The 25,825-nt window shown below is 41.0% G+C and overlaps 1 protein-coding gene across 2 annotated transcripts; it reads right to left on the bottom strand.

The window, feature by feature from the left end:
* Nucleotides 1-1,992: 1,992 nt before the first annotated feature.
* On the bottom strand, nucleotides 1,993-25,825 carry LOC130908013 (opsin-5-like). 2 transcript variants are annotated; one of them, XM_057823599.1, is made up of 4 exons: nucleotides 25,704-25,825; nucleotides 12,727-13,020; nucleotides 3,592-3,920; nucleotides 1,993-3,494 (listed from the first exon to the last, which is right to left on the bottom strand). In XM_057823599.1, exons 1-4 carry the CDS (start codon nucleotides 25,798-25,800, stop codon nucleotides 3,165-3,167), a joined length of 1,050 nt encoding a protein of 349 aa, XP_057679582.1. In that variant the 5' UTR covers nucleotides 25,801-25,825; the 3' UTR covers nucleotides 1,993-3,164. The 2 variants fall into 2 exon arrangements, with proteins under 2 accessions (XP_057679582.1, XP_057679583.1); XM_057823600.1 differs by having other exon boundaries at nucleotides 12,727-13,002; nucleotides 25,704-25,799.

Genomic DNA, 25,825 nt, shown 5'->3' with positions numbered 1-25,825 from the left:
GCAGTGTAAACTGCACCTCTTTATTTCAGTGAGCATTCTAAGTAACTTTTCATTCTACATTTAATTAGGATAGTTCATATGATTATTAAACTTAAAATATGGTTTCCAGTTATCAAATTTGACTTCATTATGGCCTCCCTGTGTTCCGGGACTTATTTGGGCAGATCCGGCACCTCTAATAATGCATAAATTCAATTACAGAACAAATCCCAAGAATTGCATGATGTTTATAAAAATTTAACGCCATTTGAAAGAGTCGGAGAATTGTTGATGCACTGAAAAGCTGGACCAGCAAATCACGCCCCTGACATAAAAAAGAAAAAAAAAATTGGAAATTTGCTGCATCTGGAGAGGAAGGAGCCAGGATCAAACGGTATTTCAGCATGCCCAAAAGACAGTTGCATTTACTGTCTTTTATTCAAAAAGGAGGAAGGTGTTTCAAAACGAGTCAGAAAAGCAACAACCGGCGATGAGGGCAGCTGCAGCGATCATGCTAACGGATAGGACCGGGTCTAGCTGGAGGCTAGCGCCGCAGCAGCTAGCCAGGTTCACGGACAGCCAGCCAAGCCAGGGCAGGGGGCTGCTACCGTGGCAGCAGCTGGTCAGGTTCAGCGCCACCTGGAGTGGGGGCCAGCTACAGTGCCAGATGTCAGCCAGGTGGACCACCAACAGCCGGAGCAACAGGCCAGTACCCTTATGGGAAATTCGGGTTTGGGCTGCACAATTTGTATGGCGGTGGGAACTTTCACACACTGTTACTGGTATTTTGGCCCATTCCTCCATGCAGATCTCCTCTAGAGCAGTGATGTTTTGGGGCTGTCGTTGGGCAACACGGACTTTCAACTCCCTTCAAAGATTTTCTGTGTGGTTGAGATCTGGAGACTGGCTAGGCCACTCCAGGACCTTGAAATGCTTCTTACGAAGCCACTCCTTTGTTGCCCTGGCTGTGTGTTTGGGATCATTGTCATGCTGAAAGACCCAGCCACGTCTCATCTTCAATGCCCTTGCTGATGGAAGGAGATTTTCACTCAAAATCTCTTGATACATGTCCCCATTCATTCTTTCCTTTACACAGATCAGTCGTCCTGGTCCCCTTGCAGAAAAACAGCCCCAAAGCATGATGTTTCCACCCCTATGCTTCACATTAGGTATGGTGTTCTTCGGATGCAAGTCAGTATTCCTTCTCCTCCAAACACGAGAACCTGTGTTGCTACCAAAAAGTTCTATTATGGTTTCATCTGACCATAACACATTCTCCCAGTCCTCTTCTGGATCATCCAAATGCTCCCTAGCGAACCGCAGACGGGCCTGGACGTGTTCTAGCTTCAGCAGGGGGACACGTCTGGCAGTGCAGGATTTGAGTCCCTGGCGGCGCATTGTGTTACTGATAGTAGCCTTTGTTACTGTGGTCCCAGCTCTCTGTAGGTCATTCACTTGGTCCTCCCGTGTGGTCCTGGGATTTTTGCTCACCGTTCTTGTTGTCATTTTGACACCACGGGGTGAGATCTTGCATGGAGCCCCAGATCGAGGGAGATTATCAGTGGTCTTTTATGTCTTCCATTTTGTAATAATTGCTCCTACAATTGATTTCTTTACACCAAGTGTTTTACCTATTTCAGAGTCAAGTATTCCCAGCCTGGTGCAGGTCTACAATTTTGTCTCTGGTGTCCTTTGACAGCTCTTTGGTCTTGGCCATAGTGGAGTTTGGAGTGTGACTGACTGAGGTTGTGTCTTTTATACCGATAATGAGTTAAAACAGGTGCCATTAATACAGGTAACGAATGGAGCCTTGTTAGACCTTGTTAGAAGAAGTTAGACCTCTTTTGACAGCCAGAAATCTTGTTTGTAGTTGACCAAATACTTATTTTCCACTCTAATTTGGAAATACATTATTTAAAAATCAAACAATGTGATTTTCTGTTTTTTTTTCTTCTTCTCCACATTCTGTCTCATGGTTGAGGTTTACCCATGTTGACAATTACAGGCCTCTCTAATCTTTTCAAGTAGGAGAACTTGCACAATTGGTGGTTGACTAAATACTTATTTGCCCAAATGTATACCATGGATATTATCTGAAATTGAGGCTTGTAAGTCCCACAGCATGACAGGTGGGCATTTGCGTGTTGTTATCAGCACCATTTTCTGCATTGGTTCCAGGACCTTTGCCCGTCTCGTCATCCCTGCGCTGTCATAAGTACTTTGTGTTCCAGCACCTTATGATTTAGAAATTAAACACTGTAAGCTGGTAATTAGAAGTTGTATCATATGGGCATTTTTTTTTTTTTTTTTTTTACTGTATTTTGTGACTCTTACAAAGAAAATGGAAAAAATACTTCCAAAGCACCTTGGTGGGATCATAATGCCAGTAAAGATGTATGTTTCAGGACCTAATGAACAAAATAAAAATCTTATTACCATCGATATTACCACAAAACGTCATAAGAGTTTAAAGGATAGCACTCAAATTTTGTAGATAGATATACAAACATTTGTGGCAATAGTTAACTTTCAGACCAGAATATATTTTCAAGGAAACATCCAAAAAGTAATATTAACAAAAATGAACAGACGGCTTCTATTATTTTCACGAAATGATCAATGAAATTGATTTATAACAGACATCACGTCATCATGTTAATTCCAAGCTTCTTCTATTTGAAGATATATTTTGCCGTTCACTTTTCACTGTTGTAAGATTGATAAACAAGAATGTATTGGTTTTCAACAAATTTGCAACGTAACACAGCTGAAGACGAACATACACAAGGGTCTAAATTACAACAACATTCAGCATAATGGTGAATTGTTCTTTTAATACTTGTATGCAATTGTTCTTCTTATGTCGGTGCATTAAAATATGTCCATGGTGCAAAAATTGTTGGGCTCCCATGAAACTTGTTGGAAGAAGTACCATTGACGTCATCGGCTCATTGTCACATTTGAAAGTACACCAGATGGCGCTGTTTTTCCATTGCAGTGTGTCAGCAAGAGTGCAAGGGTCAGTGGCCGACTGGAATTTGTTCTCGATTGTCCAGTTCATTTGCATTTGGCTTCAAAGCCTTAGCCAAAAATAGTTGAGTACTCCAGTGATTGATGTTGTTTCGTAATCAGTTGGGCCAACAGTCCGCGCTGGTTTCTGGTGGTGTCCGGTTCTTAGTTTCTCTTCAAACCAATGTAGTCGCTGCCGCTCCTTTGGATCCTGATGGAGACCCTCCTCCTCCGTCTCCCCCTCCAGTACCCTCGCCGTCCTTGCTGCCACAACATGGCTTTAATTTAGGCTGGCACCGCACCAGTTGCTTGACCTCGCTTTTGAAGCTCTGGCTGAAAATGTAGTAGATGACAGGATTGCAGACTGTGGAACTCTTGGCGAAGATACAGGGCAATAGGCTGAGTTGAGGCGGGATGGGGTCCCCGGGACCTAAGGCGGACCACAAGCTCACCATGCTGTATGGAGACCAGCACACGATGAAGCTCACACTGATCAGCACCGCCATCTGCAGAACAGGGGAAGAACAGGTGTGAGACTCTGGCCAAAAATTGCAAGACCTTACAGTAAACCACTGATCCATCAACGTTCCAGACGATACTGACCGTAAGCAACCTGCGGTGTAGCTTGAGCACATTGGGCACACGTCGCCCGTGTCCCAGCGACTTCCTGTAGGCGAAGTAGAGTTTGATGGCGATGCTGAAGTAGCAGCCCATGATGACAGCGGCGGGCAGAGCCAAGTTGAAGGAGAACATGGCCACAACGAAGGAGGAATCCTCGCGTCTCAGATGGCCCCACGCCAGAGAGCAGGACAGCCCGAAAGGCTCGGGACCATAGCGACCCCAACCCAGGACGGGCAGGAGAGCCCAGCAGAGAGCGTACAGCCAAGACCACAAACACAGAATCTTCACCTGACGCCAGCTCACCTTGTTTTCTGGATAACATCACATCCATATATGTTTATTGATTTTAACTCCCTGAAAATATGCAGATGTAGAACAAGAATTTGTCAAGTGAAGCATCCTTAGCTAGAGAAAAAAAACACATTTGTGGATCCTGTATTAGGAGCGGGAGTAATACGTTGCAGTATTTCTAGTTGAATTTGAGATTTGGTGTATTGCAAGAGAATATGACGATTTACCATATAGATATGCTTGTACGTCGACTGAGATATTTCTTATAAAATTTGTTACAATAGAATATCATAATTAGAATATGGGCCGGTCACCAATTTGAAGTTATGGAATAATAATCCGCCCTCCATCAAGAACGTGACGTTCCAGACCATGCTAGCAATAAGTGCAATCTGTGATATACTGTACAACTGTACAAATACTATGTTATACTTTTTTTCTAAACTATAAAAACCTATAACCTCACAATATACTGTACATCCTTGATCATGACCAAATATGTACATTGTAAAATGTTTGCCAAAAATAATTGTTTACTGTGGCTGAGATAAAATACTCTTCCTAGATTAAATTTACAGCTTCGGTGTGATAGTGTACCGCACGAATGCTATTTTTAGACCGCGGGGCTTCGTGACGTCACCATTGTAAACCGAGGGGGGTCAACGTAGAAGCACGCTTGTATACAACCCATGCTAGTACTGCTGTTTTCTGCAGGTAGTCTTTCAAAAAAAGAACATGCCGAGTAAACTGCTGCTATGGAACTTGTTGAAACGACTAGGCATTACGATATATGATGGATGTTTTCTTCATACGTTTCCCAAAGCCAAAATCTGAGAGGAAATAATGTGAACAATGGATCAACTTGTGCGGACGTCCAAAAGACCAGTTTAACGGCAGCAAGGTGAAGCCATTCACCTTCATATGCAGTAAAAAATTTGTTGGGGGCATGGTCCTACAGATGACAATGCTGATCCATTGCCTGCCCTGAAGAGGTAAGCCATTCTGATATTTTTGTAGCGTGGCGTTTTGCCATGCTGGTTCTGTCTGACAATGAATGACCTGAAAAAAAATTGGAATGCTATCAGACTGCCACTGTTGTTACCTTTTCTGTTGTAAAGAAACAACTTTAGTAAGGGGGAAGTGTAAATAAATTAATAGAAATCTTTTTTTTCATTGATAACAAATCTTAGAGGAGTTCATTGGCTGTCACTGAGTAGCATTTGCGATCACTACACAAAAACAGCAATATAAATTACCCCCAAGAACGGTCAGAGACGTAAGACAACCAGAGGATATAATATATCAGTAAGACAGGTGGTAAGGATAGATTAAAATGTCGTTTCTTTTCCCTGTGTTTTTCAGCCCTCGACACTCAAGCCATCTCTTTAACTGAACATTTGTATGTTCGTCCACATTTTCACCTGTGAATTTGGCACCAGGGACATCATTTTCGAACAGAATTGGTAGGTTTAGCTCAGTAAACATCTCGTTCGGGCACTATTTACATGCATCTAGCATGAGGGACAAACACAAGTTTGACCCCCCCAGCAACAGTTGCTAACGTCATGAATATTAATGAGCAAAGGTGACGTGTTACATGCTGTACGCTATTCTCCTGACACCATTATGTGGTAGAGAGTGGAATTACACTTAAAAATAAATTGAAGGCAGACTACTACAGTAAGAACTAAGGTTGCCAACTCAATGGAAAATAAAAAAGGGACACCTCATTGGTAGAGTTGGCCGGCCCGATAACCGTCACCCTTTAATTATTTTTTTGGGGATGTGAATTTATTATTATTATTTTTAAATTATATTGTAATAATTTTCAAAACGGAATTAATTCGGTACATATTTGAGTTATACAATCACATAGAAAAACAATAATCAGCAAATGTATTTTTAATACAAAATATACTAGAATTAAAACTTAAAAAGTGCAAACAAACTTTTTTTTTTAATTATTTTTTTTACAATTTAGGTGCGTTCAAAGTCCCCTCAGCAATAACAGTTTCGTAAATAATCACTCCAAATATAATGAATTTGAATTAAGAACACAAAAATATAATACAATTAGTTGAAATACTGTACACAGAGAAGAACAAGAAAACAAGTGATCATCATTTTGAACATGCTATTTACTCTAGCTTCACTCAGACCTCTCATCTCCCACACTCTTATGTTGTCTTCCGTTTGCGACAGTACCTCGACCAATGAGATGAGTGGGATTTTGTACTGTCATTGTTCCGTCACCTCATTGGTCAAACAGCAGGATAGGCAGGAGAAATGTGTTTCCCTACATATTCTTGTAAAGCATCATACCAGTATTCGTTATTTCAATAAACAAGACACTATTTTCATGTTTGATAATAATAAGGGACAACGCGCATCCCTTGAAAGCTCAATAAGATACGCATACTTTTGTTTCTGAATACCGGACAATTCCGTTTTTCAAGGGGAGATTGGCAACCCTAGTAACAACACTAACCCAAAAAGGCAAAAAACTGGGGAAGGAATCATTTTAGCCTATTTTCAAAAATTGCTTTATATCATAGATATGTCTTTTTTTCAATACATTTTAGAGCTGTAATTGCAATATTGTGATAGAATCTGATCCCAGATACCAGCCCATGCTTAATCACAATGTACTGTATATACTTGTCCATCCAAACAAGATCAAAAATGAAACAGTTGCCTCATTTTTATACCACCATTGATTAAAATACAGTAAGGCGTAGTAAGTATTTTATCACATTTAAATCATGTCGGCACACATCTGCTAACCATTTAAAGTTTCCTGAATAAAGTTAGAATGTTCCGGCAGTCTTTCCCTGACATTTTTATAGACAAATCATACAACACAAGCCATTGTCCACAGAGACGTTCCAGGGTCAAAGCACTCATTGTTCAAGGTGTCAGTCAGGAGAAAGGTGCAAAAGATTTCCCAAGACATAAAACGTTCTGTGCGACACGATGAAGGCCATCATCAAGTGGAGAAAAAAAAAAAGTGGTCTCACTGAGGCGTGACAAAAAACGGGATGCTTCTCTGAAAATTGATGAGGAATCTATTACCAGATGACTTTTGAAGTGGCAGCATCTTGCTTTAGGCCTGTTTTTTCTTCAGCCGTAACTGAGGCCTGAGTCAAGGTGGCGGAATTAAGAGAAGCGTTTGCACAAAATGGACTAATGCTAAAAAGGTACTACTGGACTGTCTCAGAAAATTAGAATACACAATATTCTAATTTTCTGAGACAGTCCTGTACATTAATCCACCATTTAAAGCAGGGGTGTCCAAACTTTTTGCAAAGGGGACCAGATTTGGCGTGGTAAAAATGTGGGGGGCCGACCTTGGCTGACGTCCTTTACATAGAACAATATACAGGACTGTCTCAGAAAATTAGAATATTGTGTATTCTAATTTTCTGAGACAGTCCAGTATATTGGTCGCGGTCGCAGGCATAGGCAGATCTACTATTCAGGCGAAGTAGGCGATCACCTTAGGCCCCCAACCAGTAGGGGGCCCCCAACCAGCTGCCCTTGCTCCAACGAGCAAGCGCTTGGGCCACCGGAGCCAGCAGCACCTTCAACTATTCGTCATGTATAATTATGCCAGCAACAACAAACAAGCAAATAACAAGACAAAAAAGAAAGCCATTTGAATGCTGCATTTATATATTATCTCCACCCACCACACATGCACTATAATGGAGTGTTCCACGACGACGGACTGAGTATCAGTCGCTTAGCCTCATTTAGCACTGTTTAGCTTCGCTTAGCTCCGTTTAGCATCGCTTAGCTGTTCGTTAGCTTCACTTAGCTCTCCCGCATTTTTCACACTACTAAGCTCCCTATTTTTATAGCTCACTTGCTACTTTGCACGTCGGCTATCGTTTATTTTGAACACATGAGCGAACGTGCTCTCCATGAGAGCCAAAGTGCAGTGAGGGAGAAGTTGAGAACAGGCTGCTAATGCCTCTTTTAACTTTTTCTTCTTCTTCTTCTTCACACCAAACATAAAATACACGACAGCACACCCTGTGGCGAAACAATGCAGTACAGTTCCAATCAGTCATACAATAACACTCAACAGCTGGTTAACAGCATGTGCTAACGAAAAAAAAAATTAAAGCAATGACGAAAAATATTTTTTTAAGGAGTGTAAAGCTTTCGGTTTGCGGTTTAGCGAACGTACTTCCGGTGAACATTTCAAAAATAAAAGCACGTCATGTTCGTCATATAAATAACGATTTCGTGAGTTAATCCCACATACTTCAGAATTGATATTATAATATGTTGAGTAAATACTACAGAATACAGATTCTACACTAAGAATAGCTTTTAAATGACACTCTTTATGACAAATAAGATTGGCAATGAATAATTATTATAATTATTATACTACTGTTATATATAGTAGTATACTATAATAATAATGCTAGAATTTTTTTAAAGAATTGTTTTGAATAATGTTGGAAGGGCAAAGTCAGTGTTCTGAATCTGTTTACTTTCCATTCTTTTGCACGAGTAAATGCTATCAGCATTTAACCTCATTGTTTATTTGTGATTATTTGTTATTTACATGATTATTTGTACTTTAATTTAATTTAATTGAATTTAAGTGTTCCAAAATGGTTTTGTGAATCAGTAGGTGTCAAAAAAATTGAATTGCTAAATTAGTAAAAAAAAAAGAAAATTATTAGTTTAGTCGACTAATCGTAAAACTAACTACTGACTGACTAATCAGGAGAAAATTTGTCGTTTAGGACAGCCCTTGTGTACCGGAACATAATTCCTTTACACCCTTCTCACCTTTTTAACCCCTGACCCATGAAGAGGGCCCCTGGATATGTTCGCCTTAGGCCCCAAAATTGCCAAGTCCGCTACTGGTCGCAGGTGTGCATTGACTGCCATTTAAACAAATCCGATTGGTTATTTCTGAAAACAACTACATCCTCAGTTCTGCAGAACTGATATAGTGGGGTATCTGTGGTGGTCCTTGCCCACACCCTCCTCTACCCTGACTTTTATTGTTGTAACACTTCCTGTTGACATGTGGAATCAGTTCTAACTTGGCAGGCTGGGTATGGCAGACCTGGGAGTGCACCTGCATAGCATCAGCAATCACCACTGCGTTTAAGGAGCGGCCTGAGCAGCAAGCAGGTGCCAGATGATTCTGCCAGTCAACCTTGGTACATTGGATAACTAAGGCTATATCTACACTAGGACAGATAATTTTCTCCAGGGTATTTTGCCGACTATTTTTATACCTGTCAACACTTACGTTTAAAGTGCGTATGACACCAAAAAGCATGTTTATTTCATATTACACGCGGTGTTTTATGCTCCTGAATGAAATGGACCACTTGGATGTGTGTGGAAGCGATCGTTTTATATCTTCAAATTTTGAATCCGGCGCCATGAAAATGAGTGACTTCCGGCTTCAGTCTCGGGTTTGGGACAAATTTGAATGTGACGTCACCCAGGTCAGCATCTCACAATGCAGCATTGCTTTATAGCATACAGATGGTCTGCAGATTCAGCTGATTTTGCTGATTAATTCATTTCTTTTTCGTATCACGCCAGCCAAACGGCTGCAGAAAATTGTTGCTGCACCAGGGAGAGGCATGTGAGCCTTTTTGGGCTTCAAAAGGTTCCTGTTCACTGCCAAAACAAGCCCTACTACTGTGGGACAATTGGACTTCCGAGGAAGTGAGTAAACATCTTATTTTTTGTTAAATACTGTGATCATGGCACAAGTTTTAATATGGAAGTGGCTTGCATTTTGTGGCTGATTGTCCACCGAAAATGCTTCTCTGCTGACGACCGGCGGCTTGTTTGCACACCCCCTTTATAAACCTGCTTATTGCTTTCTTCGTTTGCCCGGTGTTCTGTCAAATTTTTAGCCCCATCAGAAATGGCAACTTCATGTTAAAAATGGCCGCGAATACAGCGATTACAAAGTAAACACTACAAACTTTCTTTAAATAAAGGACTATTTACTTACATTTGATCATGGATGGACATGTAGAAAAGATCTCTTCAGACACATCCTGCCATGTTAGCTGCACAACAACTGCCTCTCTGTTTGTCTTCGCCGTGTAGTAAAGCATTATTTTACGCCATTTTCGTGTTGACTAGTGGCAGCTACACGCTCCTCTGACGTTGTCCGGTTTGTCCGGCGGCACTCTCTAGCTGCTTCCCTGGCGAGCTCTCCTGTCCATAGCAGGGGAATGAGCTGTAACTTGCTTGCCGCCGGGCGGGTTGCCAAACAGTGAAGACAATCGCCAACTCTGCTGCCGTGTCATGTGATCCGGGCTAGTTTTGTGTGATTTTTCACTTTGAAAAGCGAAAATAAGACTTTGAGATGTCACTCGATTCGGGTTAGTAGGTCGGTTAGCTGTCACGCCTCTTTGTTTACATTCTCCAAAGCCGAGGCAGGGAAATGACAAAACCCTGACTAACTGCAGTGGCATAAAATATCGTTCGGAAAGTGCGACAGGTGAAGGTGAAGTCGACAGTTTTGACCATTTATGGAGTAATTTTGCCATGTCGTACTTAATAAATGCATTTTTATTATTTCATATTCCATTTAGCACAAGACCGTTATTTGTCCCCATTTATTTAGCAATTGGGGAAAAATACTTCAATAAAAAAATATCCTGTAAAAATATTTGAATAGAGAGACTGAAACAATGATATTTTGCAGCTCTCTTCGTCGCATTTTCCTCGTTCTGAATAATTCCCCCTCAATGGGCTGAATTCTAAATTGGATGAAACCATGACCCTGCCGACGTCATCCTCCTGTTGGGGACGCTAGAGCCCTATAATGGTAGGCGTGGCTGAACGGCAGATTTAAAAAACTAATTTCTCGTCATCTGCACTTTGCCAAATTGTTGTACATAGTCGAATCGTCTCAAAATATGATTCTACTTCACATAATAATGGTATTTAAGACTTTTTATCCTGTCATATGCACTTTAAGGTGTGTTTAACACTAGAAAACCCAGCAGAGGCCGAATTGGCCTTTCTCAAGACAAACACTCCTAATATTCCCTAGCAATGGCCGATTTGGCCTCTCCTCCGTGACTCGTGATAGTTTGTATCATTTCAAGTCAAGCTACATTTATTTAATTACATTTATGAAGTTTGACACTTTTTACACATTTTTTAATTCACTTCTCCTATACTCCACACACAACGACAGAAAGAATGGCCCAAATGTGTACGTTGTTTTGAAGAAGAAGAAAAAGCGTTTTAGAATGGCAATTTGAGTGTAAAGTAGGAATTGTGTCCATAGTTTAGAAGGACTGAATCAGGGGCATGGAGTATGGATTGTGGTCATTGTGTCTGAAGTCAATGTATGTCTAGTGGTTGCATTTCCATATGAACGGCTGTTGTCTGTCCGACAACGACTTGCCAATTCAAAAGCACTTGGGTCATTTTGGCCACCTCTGGGTTTTCCGGGGGAGAGGCCATATTGGCCATTGTTTGGGACTAGTAGGAGTATCAGAACTCTCTCGGACTTCTAGTGTTAAGCCCCCGCCCTGTTTCTGCAAAGTACGCCTGCATTTGCGCAAACTACGCATGGAAAGGAGCAGCCTCATATGTTACGTCATCGCTCGCGCGGTTTACCTCTGAACCGGAAGCTCATTACTCGCCGGCGGCAAAGTTCGAAATTACTACACCTTCTAGACTGTCATTATTTGTGATCAGTTTTTTTTTTTTTTTCGTGAACTCAATTGAACGCATCAGGCAGGAGCGAGAGTGAATGGAGAGCTCGCTCGACTTTTATGAGCAGTCGCCGAGTTGTGTTTGAAATAAGCCTGATATCGTTACTTGGGATGTTAAATAACAAATATAAGCATATGGTGTGGCGCTGCGTATATTTCCTGGAAGCCGCAACCAGGAGTGCTTGTGCATAACAGTGGCGATCCTAGAAGTGGCGACAGTTTTGACAGGCAGAAATGTCATAGAAAAAAACTGATCGCGCGCCTCTTTGACTGGAGTTGCCACGCAGGTCACTTTTCGGGGTTGAATTTTCTTCTACGCATTTTTATATACTCTTGTTCGGTCGGCATTGAGTTGGGAGGGGCCAGCCCTGCAGCTGGCTGATTGGAGACAACGCGGGAGACAAACTCTGTTAAAAAAAAAAAAAAAAAAAAAAAAAAAAAAACGCTCATCTTCCCGTCATCTGCGATGAGAGAACCACAAATGGGCACTGAATTGAAGCATATTACTGTGACGTAGTTTGAAGGTTCAAGAAAAATGTGTGGAAAAGAAAAGGGCAGGAATTCCACGTCGTGATCGTCCGCCTCTATTGTTTACGATGTCGCCATGCCGCACTGAAAATGGCGACTGCATCACGTCACTTCCTTAGTATCTGATTGTTGTACGGAGACAGCAGTCCGTATTAAGCGGCGTGTAATATTCCCTGCCTACATTAGCCGTCTAACAACTAATCCGGATAAAAGGCATATTAGTGTAGCCGCATGGCGTATAGTCCAACTAATTACACGTTTAAGGCCATTATTCGTCCTAGTGTAGACGTAGCCTAAGTCTGCAGTTTTGACTCTCGTTGTTGAACGCTTGACTAATTCTTCCTTTGCCTTCAGGACACCCACCTAGCCAAGCCTCCGGTCCAAACGAAGCCACCCGCCACAGCCATTCACTGACTCAACACCCTCGCCAGCCATCCAACATCTGGCCTGTGAGCAATAACTCTCACTTCATACTTCATCTGTTTCCGGGTCGCATTTTGGTCTGGACTGGTTTTGCCTATCCTGCCATAAGTTTCACTGAATACAGGCTGCACGACAGGCTACTTACTGGGTGACTGCAGGTCCAGGGAGACCACAAATCGCACAATGGCCAAGAGTGTGAGGTTCATAATGCTGGCCACGCCAAAGAAGAAGCCGGCCAGTCCGTAATAGAGGCAGGCAGCGTCCCCTCCAAGGAAGCGGTGGCTCCAGGCCGAGGCCACGGCCAATGGGTACATGGTGACTGCCGCCCCAAGGTCCGTCATCGCCAGGTTGACGCTCAGAAGCTCAGGAGGCTTCATGCGAGAAGAACGATTGAAGGCCATCACCAGAACCAGCAGGTTGCCTGCGATGGAAAACAAGGCTGGGATACACATAGAGGTCAGGGTAAGACTAATAAGTTTGTTTTGACTGTGTCATTCACTTGAACACAATTACCTCGCCGCAAATATTTAATTTTATTAGCAACAACAGTTAAATGTTAAGTTAAAAAATTCCGAAACACTTCAAATTCTCAATACGAGTAAGGACAAGGAGGTTTTGAAAAAAGGGAATTGTAACAAAGATTAAAATCTGACAGGGTTAGACAGTCAACCTTTAATTATTCTATTATTATTGTTGAGTCGTGTTTGGGTTTGTTTGTTTCCTCCTAGTGTGACTTGTCCCTGTGATTGCCCATTGATTTCACCTGTTGTGCTCGCTTCTTGCGTATTCCCCCACCTGCTTCCTCTCGTGTCGCCCACCTGTGCCTCATTGTCTCACCAAGGTTTGCATAGGGATGGGAGGGACATAATACTACCTACTTTTTAGGGTGCCCACCAACTTTTAAGTGTTGGAATTCGCCCCCCCAGCCAAGCCGCATGGAAAACGTCAAAAGCCGAATGAAGCTCCACTGCTTAACGCTTCCGTGCGCCAACCGGGGAGGCGGATATTCCGCGCGTTCACCTCTTATGTTAACCCTTTGTACTGACTCCATGTTCCAAAAGTTTGAAGACTCACCGAAAGCAGGTTGACAATTTATTCGTCGACAGTGGTCAAAAAACAAGGGAAAAACAGACGACGGAGGAACAATATTAAATCCAAAACAAGGCTACGTAGAAAAGTCTCCAAGCAGCAAAATCTGTGTTATCTCAGTGTCCAGTGTTTTTTAAGTCCGTGGTGGAGTAGGCTGGGCCGAAGGTGTGGCTGCGTGTTGTTTCGGGACCATCCCTCTGTGGCCGGTTTTGGGCGGTTAGGTTCGTCCGTGGATGGGACGTGGTTGCCACAGCGACCGACGCTGGTCTTGACGTCCCAAGCGCCCGCTATCAACTTTATTATCCGGGCTGGCTCTACTTGTTTTAGGACAAAGCGCGCTTCTCTTTGTCCTTGCAGAACTGATTGCAAGAGTTTGGTGCGTCAATCTTGCTCGTGACGCACACGTTGGGCTTCTATGATAAGATGGCATGGGGTTTTCTGCTTCTTTTCATTGAACTATGGTGTGCTATTTATTTTATATTAGGTGTGTTTAGAGGAGTTCAGTCCTACCGTAAATATGAGAAATGATACTATTCCGTGATTAATTATATTACGTGTGTTCGAGTAATGCAAACAGTTAGAGGGTGCCTACAAGAAACGGTACCAGTTTTTCCATTTCCCCCTCATGTGCCCCGATAAGGTGATTCACTTTACTGTGTTCAAGGGCATGGAGTGAAGTCTGCCTAAACTATAGTTAGATGAATGTGTTAGACAAATGCAAACAATTAAATGGTGTGTGCGAGAATGGTACCCATTCCCTTCAAAGCAACAGTATTTGCATTATATAATGACTCCAGTTATATAGTTAATTTAGATTGTCTTCCCATATGTTATAAGGATAAAATAGACCCTACCATTATTAAGTGAACTATTTTCATTATGTTCAGATTTACATTGACCCGTTTTCACTTGCTGAATGTGCCAGTCCATTTTTTTCCCGCTCAAACGCACGTTTGATTGGCTGATGACTTGAAAAGATGTCGTAAAAGTTGTGGAGGTGGGGAATACACCACTAATTTTGCTACTGAAAGTCCGACCTGCATCAGAGTTGGCATAAAATTAATCTGTGTAAATTTATCAAACATGAGGAGGAAGCTGCGTTGAGAGAAATATCCTCCAGTATGTTTTCTACTGTTAACGTTAATTAAACTGTAAAAATCCAAGGTTTACCCCCTTCTCCCCAGTTTTCATTGTTATTTTATTTGTCTGGTCTTAAAGCAGCCCAAATGAGCTTTCAGTTTTTGTTGAGTTTGGCTGTGCTTGTGGACAAAACAGTTGTGTTTTACCTGAAGGAAGGCTCCATTTTTATTTTATTTTTTATTATTCCCCGAATAAAGTTTTTTTGGTGATATTTAATTTATTTAAATAGACAATTCTGAGTGCTCTTAAAGGGATCCTCTATTTTTAGGACAAGTAATTCTTAAAAGATGAATGTTAGTATGAGTTATAATAATTTGATATTAAAACCCCTCTTAATGTTTTTGTTTTAATAAAGTTTGCCGAAATTCCAGCGTGTCACTCGTTAGCTTTCCCATCGCCATTCTGGTTACATCGCAGTGCGTGACGTCACCGGTCCCGTTGCTGAAATTCCAGCGTGTCACTCGTTAGCTTTCCCAACATGTCGTCAGTTCTACCCTTCCTATTTGAACCAGATCTGAAAAGTGAAGAGCAGGACAGCACTGTCGGTCGTTCACAAGACGAGCTTCAGGGAAAAATGCGTGCAGCAAATACCTGATAAAACAAAAGTTGGGCAAAACTGGTGATGCGAGAGTGCAACTCTGGAACTCCGGTTGGGAACTCCGGTTTTATTAGCAGATATTCAAGGTAAGCATATTGCGTTTTCAAACTTATCCCAATATAATTATGTAGATTGTTAGCATCCAGAGCTGTCGTGTGCTTTACATAGAGTGCAGGCCAAAGAGCACACCTTGTGTAATCCATGTCTTGTACATTGTAACGCGTGGTAGCTAGGATACGTGTATAAAAGTATCAAAAGGGGGAGAAGCTTCCACTTCTGCACATTTATTCACAAAAAATAATATTTCCACCTTGACCACTCTTCACTCGGGAGCTCAGCAGTACGCAAACACGTGTTCCCTGACGAACTCCAACATTGTTGTAAGGTCCACGCAGAGGCATTGCAAGGGTCCCTGGGGGCCCCAGGCAACAAGCAACATGGGGCCCTTCGAGCATGTGCAAGTAAGGGGGACAGTTGGACTTGGAGCCATAGCATATTTAATAAAAGTATAATAACGCCTCGGTCTTATAGAGCGCTTTTTAAGACAAAGTGTCTTCTACTTCTACTACATTAGGACATAAAACTACGGTAACATTGTACACTCACCGCTGTCTTGCTTCCTTTTCTCCTCTTCTGCTTTTTTTTTTTCTTTTGTCGCTTCCAGAAGGATTACTTCTCTTCATTTTGGATATACGCCAATTTAAAAAAAGCCAAATCGCCGCTCACACTCTCTGAGTCATGTGAGGGAGGAGGGGGTGTAGAGCGAGTGAAGGGGCCCCTTCAGGGAACTCAGACACAAGGCTTTCACTCGCACTGTCGCAGCAGTAAAGCTGCGTGTGCTATATCTGTTGGGTCTCCTGGGGCCCCTGCTGGCTGGGGGCCCTAGGCAATTGCCTGGTTTGCCTAATGGGATGCGACGCCTCTGGGTCCACGTCAGAGTCACTGTCGTCACTGTAGCGTGCCATAGTGCTTTAATTATTTAGTATGATTTGGGGAAAACTCCCATGAAGAATAGTCAACAAAAAAAGATAGCAATATTAATCCAAATCCGCGTTTTTTACTCACTCGAAGATCCAGGAATTAGACCGATCCCATGGCAATGTTGCAGCCGAGATCAGGCTGTCGATTCCACAAAATGGACTGATCCGAAAAGCCGCTGTGAGACCGACGAATCAAAAAAATGAACAGATCCGAAACCAATATTGCAGACGCGGTGGGACCGTCGGATCCAGAAAATAGACGGATCCCTCACTTGGCTGAGGATCCAGGAAAAATGTTCGGGCACCAGTTGTAACGCGTGGTGGGTAGGATACGTGCATACAGCGACCAAAAAGTGGGAGAAGCTTCCACTTATGCACATTTATTCACTAAAAATAATAATTCCACCTTGGCCACTCACTTCACTCCCCTTGTTTCCATTTGACTGGAAATTGCATCTATAGCAGCACATTGTGGCATTTTACTTCGCGAGTTTCGGCAGCAATAAGCAATTGTTGAACACGCTACACATTTGGAAAGATCCCAATGATGTCATCACTGCGAGCCCGCAAACCATGGCGCCAACTAACGGTCAAAATATGGACTAAATATTATAAAATATTGCCTTTGATTTAACATTTTATGTGTTTCTGACAACATATTTTAGTACAACAGAACAATTGTGGTTTATTAGAGCCTAACATGTATTTAAGTTAGAGGATCACTTTAAGGCAAATGTTTATTTTTTTTTTTGCATTCCTGGATAGTTAAGACATGATTAACAAGGTTGTATTTTTTGTTTAGTTTAATATAATTTCTGTTCTAATATTGCAATTTCAATTGGCTAATAAATTCCAGTCATATATTCTGGAAGTTTTCAAAATGTGTCTTTAATATTTTTTGAAAACAAAGGTTACAATCCCCGCAATCGAATCGTTCTACTTAGAAGGCCGGAATCAAAAGTTTGCGTCTTTCCGCAACACAATTGTTGCGTCTTGGTGTCGCAGCGTCACCATGTAAACGGCCCCCCCCAAAAAACCACGCAGATTTCGAAGCAGGAATTGGCGAGGGATCTCTGTAATGATATTGCTATAAATAGTCTTAAATGTGCAATCTGCATTTGCCTCAGGGAACACAATGAGAATATCTTGACAAGGAGCTGTGACTTGACAACACAAGTGCAAGGGCATTTAATCTTGTGAATAGCTCATTTTCGTCACACAAAGCTCAAAAGATCACCGATTGCCCTCTGCCCACTCAACAAAGTTAGAAATTATAGTGATTTTTTAGTTATTGTGCCTCTGCAGAGCGAAAAGAACTAACAAGGACATCCCACTCCCCCTGGAAAGCACACGCTTGAAACAAATAATTGCGAGTGTGGGAGTTCAGTTCATTCAAAAGCCACACAAACAGACTCAAGGAGAGCTTTTTCCCAAGAGCCAAAAACACACGCACCAGCCATTGATCGCAGCCAGTAAATATAAAAAAATACAAGCCACTAGACTCTTCACAACATTATTCAAGTTCACAAACTCGTAAGCACATCACTCGCATTTGATATTTACACATACCTGTTGGCTACTCCCATAAGCTTGTAACAGGTGCAATACACCAAAGTGTTTACAATTCAGAGAACTTACTCTGGGACTTTTTGTATTTGATTTGATATAGTATATCATTATTTTCACTTTTAGTTATTTCACAATTTCTATACTATATGTGTCCACCTACCCTTTTTTGTATCATACCAAATTGTATCACAATAAAGGCTATTCTATTTCAGTTTGATTAAATCAACTCCATCAATCATTGAGATTACAGAAATGTATAATTAATGAGCACTGAGTATGAAAATAAAAGATTGCCAAAATTAAATAATATAGGCCTATGATAATGAATCATTTTACTAATTCTAATGGAAGCACTTTACTAGTCTGTTCGAATGGTTCTCTCTGCCAACCCTCATAGCTACATATGTATTTCCTATACATACAGTGGTATGAAAAAGTATCTGAACCATTTGGAATTTCTCACATTTCTGCATAAATTCGCCATCAAATGTGATCTGATCTTTGTCAAAACCACACAGATGAAAATACAGTGTCTGCTTTAACTAATAATACACAAATATTTATAGGATTTCATATTTTAATGAGGATAGCATGCAAACAATGACAGAAGGGGGAAAATAAGTAAGTGAACCCTCTGCCTAAGGAGACTTAAACAGCAATTGAAACCAAGTTTTACAAAACATCTTAAGTCAAGTGTGTGCCCAACCACTGATGAGTGGTTTAAAGCTGCCCTGCCCTCTATAAAACACACACCAGGTAAGAATTGTCTTGATGTGAAGCATTTGTCTGATGTGCATCATGTCTCGGTCAAAAGAGTTGTCTGAAGACCTGCAATCAAGGATTGTTGATTTGTATAAAGCTGAGAAAGGATACAAAACCATCACTAAAAGTTTAGATGTTCATCAATCAACTATCAGAGAAGTTGTCTACAAATGGAGAGAGTTTGGCACTTTGGCTTCTCTTCCAAGGAGTGGCCGTCCACCAAAGATGATCCCAAGAGTTCAGCGCAGAATTCTCAGAGAGGTACAAAACAGCCTTAGAGTGTCTGTTAAAGACTTACAGAAATTACTGGCACAGTCCAATATCTCTGCACACATCAACTATATGTAAAACAATGGCCAAGAATGGTGTTCATGGGAGGATTCCACGGAGGAGGCCACTGCTGTCTAAAAAAAAAAAAATTGTTGCTTGTTTAATGTTCGCAAAAAGGCGCATGGACACACCACAGAAGTTTCTGAAAAATATTTTGTGGACAGATGAAACCAAAGTTGTTTGAGAGTAACACACAACATCACGTGTGAAGGAAAAATGGAACAGCTCACCAATATCAATACCTCATCCCCACCCGTGAAGCATGGTGGAGGGAAAATAATTTGGGGTTGTTTTGCTGCCTCAGGGCCTGGACAACTTGCATTCATTAATGGAAGAATGAATTCAACAGTTGATCAGGATGTTTTGCAGGAAAACCTGAGGCTGTCTATCAGACAGTTGAAGCTAAAAAGACGATGGATGCTGCAACAAGACAAATGATCCAAAACACAGAAGTAAATCAACTTCAGATTGGTTTCCGAAGAACAAAATACACGTTCTGGAGTGGCCAGTCAAGTCAAAGTCCAGACTTGAACCCCATTGAGATGATGTGGCATGACCTAAAGACAGCGATTCATGCCAGACATCCCAGGAATCTGACTGAACTACAGCAGTTTTGTAGACAAAAATGGGCCAATGTTACTCCTGATCGATGTGCCAGACTGATCTGCAGCTGCAGTAAGCGTCTGGTTGAAGTTATTGCTACCAAAGGGGGGGTGGCACAAAATATTAAATGTGACGGTTCACTTATTTTTCTCCTTCCTGTCCGTGTTAGCATACTAGTTTCATTAAAATATGAAAACCTATAAATGTTTGTGTGCTTTTAGTTAAAGCAGTTTTTTCATCAGTGTGATTTTGACAAAGATTAGATCACATTTGATGGTGGTTTAATGCAGAAATGTGAGAAATTCCAAAAGGTTCAGATACTTTTCATACCACTTTAACCAAGAATGAATTGTAGTAATGGTTTCATGTTGAGCTGCACTACATGACCATAGATTGAAAAAAATCCACACTTTAGGAATAAGAAATGAAAACAAATTTTTCCTGTTGGGTTTTTCATTGACATTCTCTGAAGGTAGGCAGTCGTTGTTCAGCTCTGCAGGGATTCTCCTCCAGAGCTACATTTACAAAATTGCAATCTTTGCTTCGTCTTCTAATCTTCCCAAGGCTCTAAGCACCCTTTAATACATCAAACCAGTCACGTTTCTTTATTCTGTCAATATCGATGTATTAAAGAACGCAACGTACACTATAGATGCTCAGTTGTCAAGCCAAAACAGCAGCATTGAGTTTGGCATAAAAATGATTTACAATCAAAAGAATTAACAACATTGAAGACCATCGATACTATAGTTATTAAGGCGTAATAACAGAAAATACACCATTATAAGTCCTGAATAGGATCTGAATATTTAAATGTACGTAACGTCCAATGAAATAATGAGCATATCCACTTATCGTTTTTACTACTTACGTACTGAGATGTCTCAGTGCATGAATTTTAAAGGGAACGCCAGAGGCAGCTGTCATTGGGTGTGAAGGGTTCATGCCTCTTGATAAATGTACTTGTCAGCCAAATTACATGCATCAGATCTTAAACGTTTCCTCACGCAGAGCCACATCGCCGCCATTTGCGCTAGTCACTAAAATCGAGCCCAAGAAAGAGACCTTCAGTGAGGCGAATCAAATGTGATGATGTGTGTTGAGCTTCTGTTGTAAAGGGATTGTTCAGAGGCACTTAACTTTGTTTGAAGAAGGAGCTTTTTAATTGAGTGTGCATTAGCTAGCATGTAACTTGGAAGTCTTTGTAAACAGACAGGTTTTCACAAAATAGAACACCAACCTAATGCACAGTAAAAACAAAATGACAGACCAATGCAAGGTCGGCAAACTGCGCGTAATCAATGAATACGACAGCAAATGTCTAATTCTCAAGTATTTGCAAAATGGGGCTCGGTACACAGCAGTTGAGTCACATGTAGATTTCTGCTGTCGCATTATGGGTTTTGCTGTTTGTTTTCAGTGTGTTAGATCGTGTTGTGAAAAAAAATAGGCCCCTTTCACTAATAAATGAATAGAAACATTCTGATTACTCTGTGTCGGGTTTAAAGTATACACAAGAATACCATTTATTTCAAGACAAGTGTCCACCCACCGGCTAATTGTCTTGTCTGTGAATCAGTGTTTATTTGTGTCTACTGGAGTGTTGGTAACACACAAATGAGCTATATGGACCTCCTTCACAGAGGCTTTCAGTGCTGTTCATTGCACTATGGCTCAGGTGAATTAGACGTAATTTCTGAAAATGGTTTTCAGCTTTGAATTGAGAGTCAAAAGTTCTGTCACCTCAATTTTTGTGTTTTTATGAAGTGAATGTAGTTTGTTTTTTGTGTATCTTGCGTCCAGCCAGCCTTCCCTTTTGGCTGATTCACTTTAGGCAGGGGTCGGCAACCCAAAATGTTGGACCAAAAAAAAATCCCACCCAAAACGATATGTCTCCAGCCGCAAAGAAAAAGCCCTATATACTCTAAGCCAGTGGTGTTACCAGGATGCCAGGTGTGGGTGGGCATTAGTCTTACCTGGGGGGGTGGGCTAAAAAAAAAAAAAAAAGCTACAATGCTCAACTAAGTCGAAATCCGAGGTAGGGCTACTGCACCTTAAAACATGTTTTGTTGTCTCCTTGACATAAGTGTTGTTGTGATTTGGTCCAAACAAATTAAAGTTGATTTGATTTTATTTGTCTTAGAACACATCCATAACTGAACAGTATGGACATGCAGGTGACAATATTTTTTTAGGTAACCTATTGTGGTTCCTCGGTTTTTATTATTATAGTTATTCTTGTTCCGCAGCTCCTTTGAGCTCAATTTGACCCCCTTAGAATGCTTCAAAACTCATTCTAATGCAGGCAGGTCAAGACAGGTGCAATCTTTGATACCGTATAAAGACAAATTCCAAATACACTATTTAGCGCCCCCTAGCAGTCATTCTTTGTCCCGTCGACACTGAGCCCTACTTTGATCCCCTCAGAATGCTTCATACAACTCAACAGCCAGGTGGACACTGGTGAAAACTTTGATTAAAAAAAAAATCAAAAATATGTGACAAAACCAACATTTCATTTTTTTTTTTTTTTAAAGGTGAAAGAGGAGGTAACAACGCAAAGGTTAAAACTTAGAAGACATCAGTACTACATGAATGGGATACCATAAGCGGTGCCCAGACTGCCGTTAGTACTACATCCAGTTTTCACTGACCCACAGGTAACGCCCCTGCTGTAAGCCTTATAATGAAGGCAACACTTGGTGTATGTATCTATATTAGCTATAAGAGCCTACTATTACACAACTACAGATACATATACAATAGAAATATACAGTGGGGCAAATAAGTATTTTGTCAACCACTAATTGTGCAAGTTCTCCCACTTGAAAATATTAGAGAGGCCTGTAATTGTCAACATGAGTAAACCTCAACCATGAGAGACAGAATGTGGAAAAAAAAAACAGAAAATCAATTTGATTTTTAAAGAATTTATTTGGAAATCAAGGTGGAAAATAAGTATTTGGTCAATACCAAAAGTTCATGTCAATACTTTGTTATGTACCCTTTGTTGGCAATAACGGAGGCCCAACATTTTCTGTAATTCTTCACAAGCTTTTCATACACTGTTGCTGGTATTTTGGCCCATTCCTCCATGCAGATCTCCTCTAGAGCAGTGAGTTTTTGGGCTGTCGTTGGGCAACATGGACTTTCAACTCCCTCCACAGATTTTCTATGGGGTTGAGATCTGGAGACTGGATAGGCCACTCCAGGACCTCGAAATGCTTCATACGAAGCCACTCCATTGTTGCCCTAGCTGTGTGTTTGGGATCATTGTCATGTTGAAAGACCCAGCCATGTCCCATCTTCAATGCCCTTGCTGATGGAAGGAGATTTTCACACAAAATTTCTCGATACATGGTCCCATTCATTCTTTGATCAGTCGTCCTGGTCCCTTTGCAGAAAAACAGCCCCAAAGCATGATGTTTCCACCCCCATGCTTTACAGTGGGTATGGTGTTCTTCGGATGCAATTCAGTATTCTTTCTCCTCAAAACATGAGAAGCTGTGTTTCTACCAAAAAGTTCTATTTTGGTTTCATCGGACCGTAACACATTCTCCCAGTCCTCTTCTGGATCATCCAAATGTTCTCTAGCGAACCGGAGACGGGCCTGGACGTGTACTTTCTTCAGCAGGGGGACACATCTGGCAGTGCAGGATTTGAGTCCCTGGCGGCGCATTGTGTTACTGATAGTAGCCTTTGTTACTGTGGTCCCAGCTCTCTGTAGGTCATTCACGAGGTCCCTCCGTGTGGTTCTGGGATTTTTGCTCACCGTTCTTGTTATGATTTTGACGCCACGGGGTGAGATCTTGCATGGAGCCCCAGATCGAGGAAGATTATACGTGGTCTTGTATGTCTTCCATTTTCTAATAATTTCTCCCACAGTTGATTTCTTTACACCAAGCGTTTTACCTATTGCAGATTGAGTCTTCCCAGCCTGGTGCAGGTCTACAATTTTGTCTCTGGTGTCCTTCGACAGCTCTTTGGTCTGGGCCATAGCGGAGTTTGGAGTGTGACTGACTGAGATTGTGGACAGGTGCCTTTTATACTGATAATGAGTTAAAACAGGTGCCATTAATACAGGTAACGAGTGGAGCCTCGTTAGACCTTGTTAGAAGAAGTTATACCTCTTTGACAGCCAGAAATCTTGCTTGTTTGTAGCTGACCAAATACTTATTTTCCACTCTAATTTGGAAATAAATTGTTTAAAAATCAAACAATGTGATTTTCAGTTTTTTTTTTCCTGACATTCTGTCTCTCATGGTTGAGGTTTACCCATGTTGAAAACTACAGGCCTCTCTAATCTTTTTCAAGTAGGAGAGCACAATTGGTGGTTGACTAAATACTTATTTTCCCCACTGTACATGGAGTTTTTGGATCAAAACAAGGTAAATACGCGATAATATCTTGTTAAAGTCATGGCGTCTTTAATTCTGATCTCGCGTGCTCTCACCTCCAGATAGGGTTTCGCTGTTTAAATTTTTTATTTTTTTTTTAAATGCCCCACCGTTCAAAATTTTTCTGAAAATTTCCCAGAAAATTGAGATTTTAAGCTTTCCAATGATGTATAACATGTCCATACCGGACAATTTTGAAAATTGGCCAAATTGGGGGTCTCAGAGCGGAACTTCAAGTCACCTGAGTGTTTCCCGCCATATACGTATATTACATTTATATTTTTACTTTTGTACTTGACTCTTTTTCTTCGATACTTGTATTTTTGCCTGAGTAATTGTATGCACCTCAAGTCGACTGAGTGTTTTCCGCCATATACTGTATTTACTATATATATAATGTGATGCACAGAATCAGTTTCACCAACAACCAAGTAAGATTCTACCTTTTTCCTGTTCTTTAGTATCCACAGTCAAACATCCATCCATCTATACATGTATTGTTTTTAAAAACAAAAAATGCTAATGTTTCGTTATATGCTGCGATCCTGATGTTGTACCGATGACACGCGCATTTTCCGCTAACTACCACAAGACATCGCTTGTGAAATCTTTACATCATAACATAATGTCTAATCTTTAAAATCAAAACAAAGCAGCATCAGTCTCTCCTGCACCTCTGGTATTGACAAAATGTAATAAAGAGTAACCTTGGCATTGGCAGTTTTTGGATAGTTATTTGATGACTAAGAGTTTGTTTGGCATTGAATTTGATGTCACTGTAGTTTCTGGTGACATGTCCAAATATTGAGTAATTGTTTTTGAGAATCGCTATTACACCTTTTACAGTGTTCTATAATTGCATTGTAGGCCAGTTTCACGCTGTTTATCAAATAGTTCCAGGGACCAGATGCGGTCCACAGACCAGGAGTTTGACACACCTCTTAAACTGCATTGCTGATTTGTTGATATATTGCGATATTTTTTTATTGACATTTCTAAAATCCCCTTGCCGCCTTTATTTTGCTTGCGCAACACAGCCCCCCCCCCCTTTGCCTGCCTTTCAAGAACACAAAATCAGACCATTCCAGGTTTGATAATCATATTGCGCATGTGAATTTAATGTTTGCCTACGCTCGTCCCACAGTGTGAAAATGAAATGTCTGGCAATAATGCCCATTCAAAACACACTTATGACAAAGTAGTCTCCCCTTTAAACAGATTTATTACATGGATGTAATGTAATTAGCATGTTTTGAACAGATAAGATCACTACATAAGCCTCAAAGTCCAGTCTATAATCTGCACCAGACCCCCTGTCTTTTGTCCCCTTTTACACAACTGCTTTGTATCATGTATGTATGCTCGCGTATTAAATTCACAAAGTGTTTTTCACATTTCTACACTATATTGCTCTTTCATTATTGATACCTTAGGGCTTTTTAATACATTTCTTATTAATATTCAAAAGAAGCACGCTGTGAGTCTCTGGCTCATATTTTCTTCATTTAGTTGCCAATGATGGTCAACGCCACTAAAAAGACATGAATTGATTGGTTATTTTAGTCTAAGTGAGTTAAGGAAGGTAAACAAGCCACGAACAGGAGTTTGTTCCCAAGTGTCTAAAAACACCAAAGCTGAAGTAAAATTAACTTACTTATAAACAGCAGGTATATTCCAGCACCAATGTCCATAGTAGGTGAAAGTGTAGATCGGTAGTGGTCATCCGCAGGCGGTTGTGGAGAGGAATTCATGTTAGAGGTAGAAGAAGAAGATAGA

Source organism: Corythoichthys intestinalis, chromosome 19 (assembly GCF_030265065.1).
Source record: "Corythoichthys intestinalis isolate RoL2023-P3 chromosome 19, ASM3026506v1, whole genome shotgun sequence".
Lineage (NCBI taxonomy): Eukaryota > Metazoa > Chordata > Actinopteri > Syngnathiformes > Syngnathidae > Corythoichthys > Corythoichthys intestinalis.
Note: the sequence above shows the minus strand (reverse complement) of the source record. Positions and strands in the feature narration are given on the sequence as shown.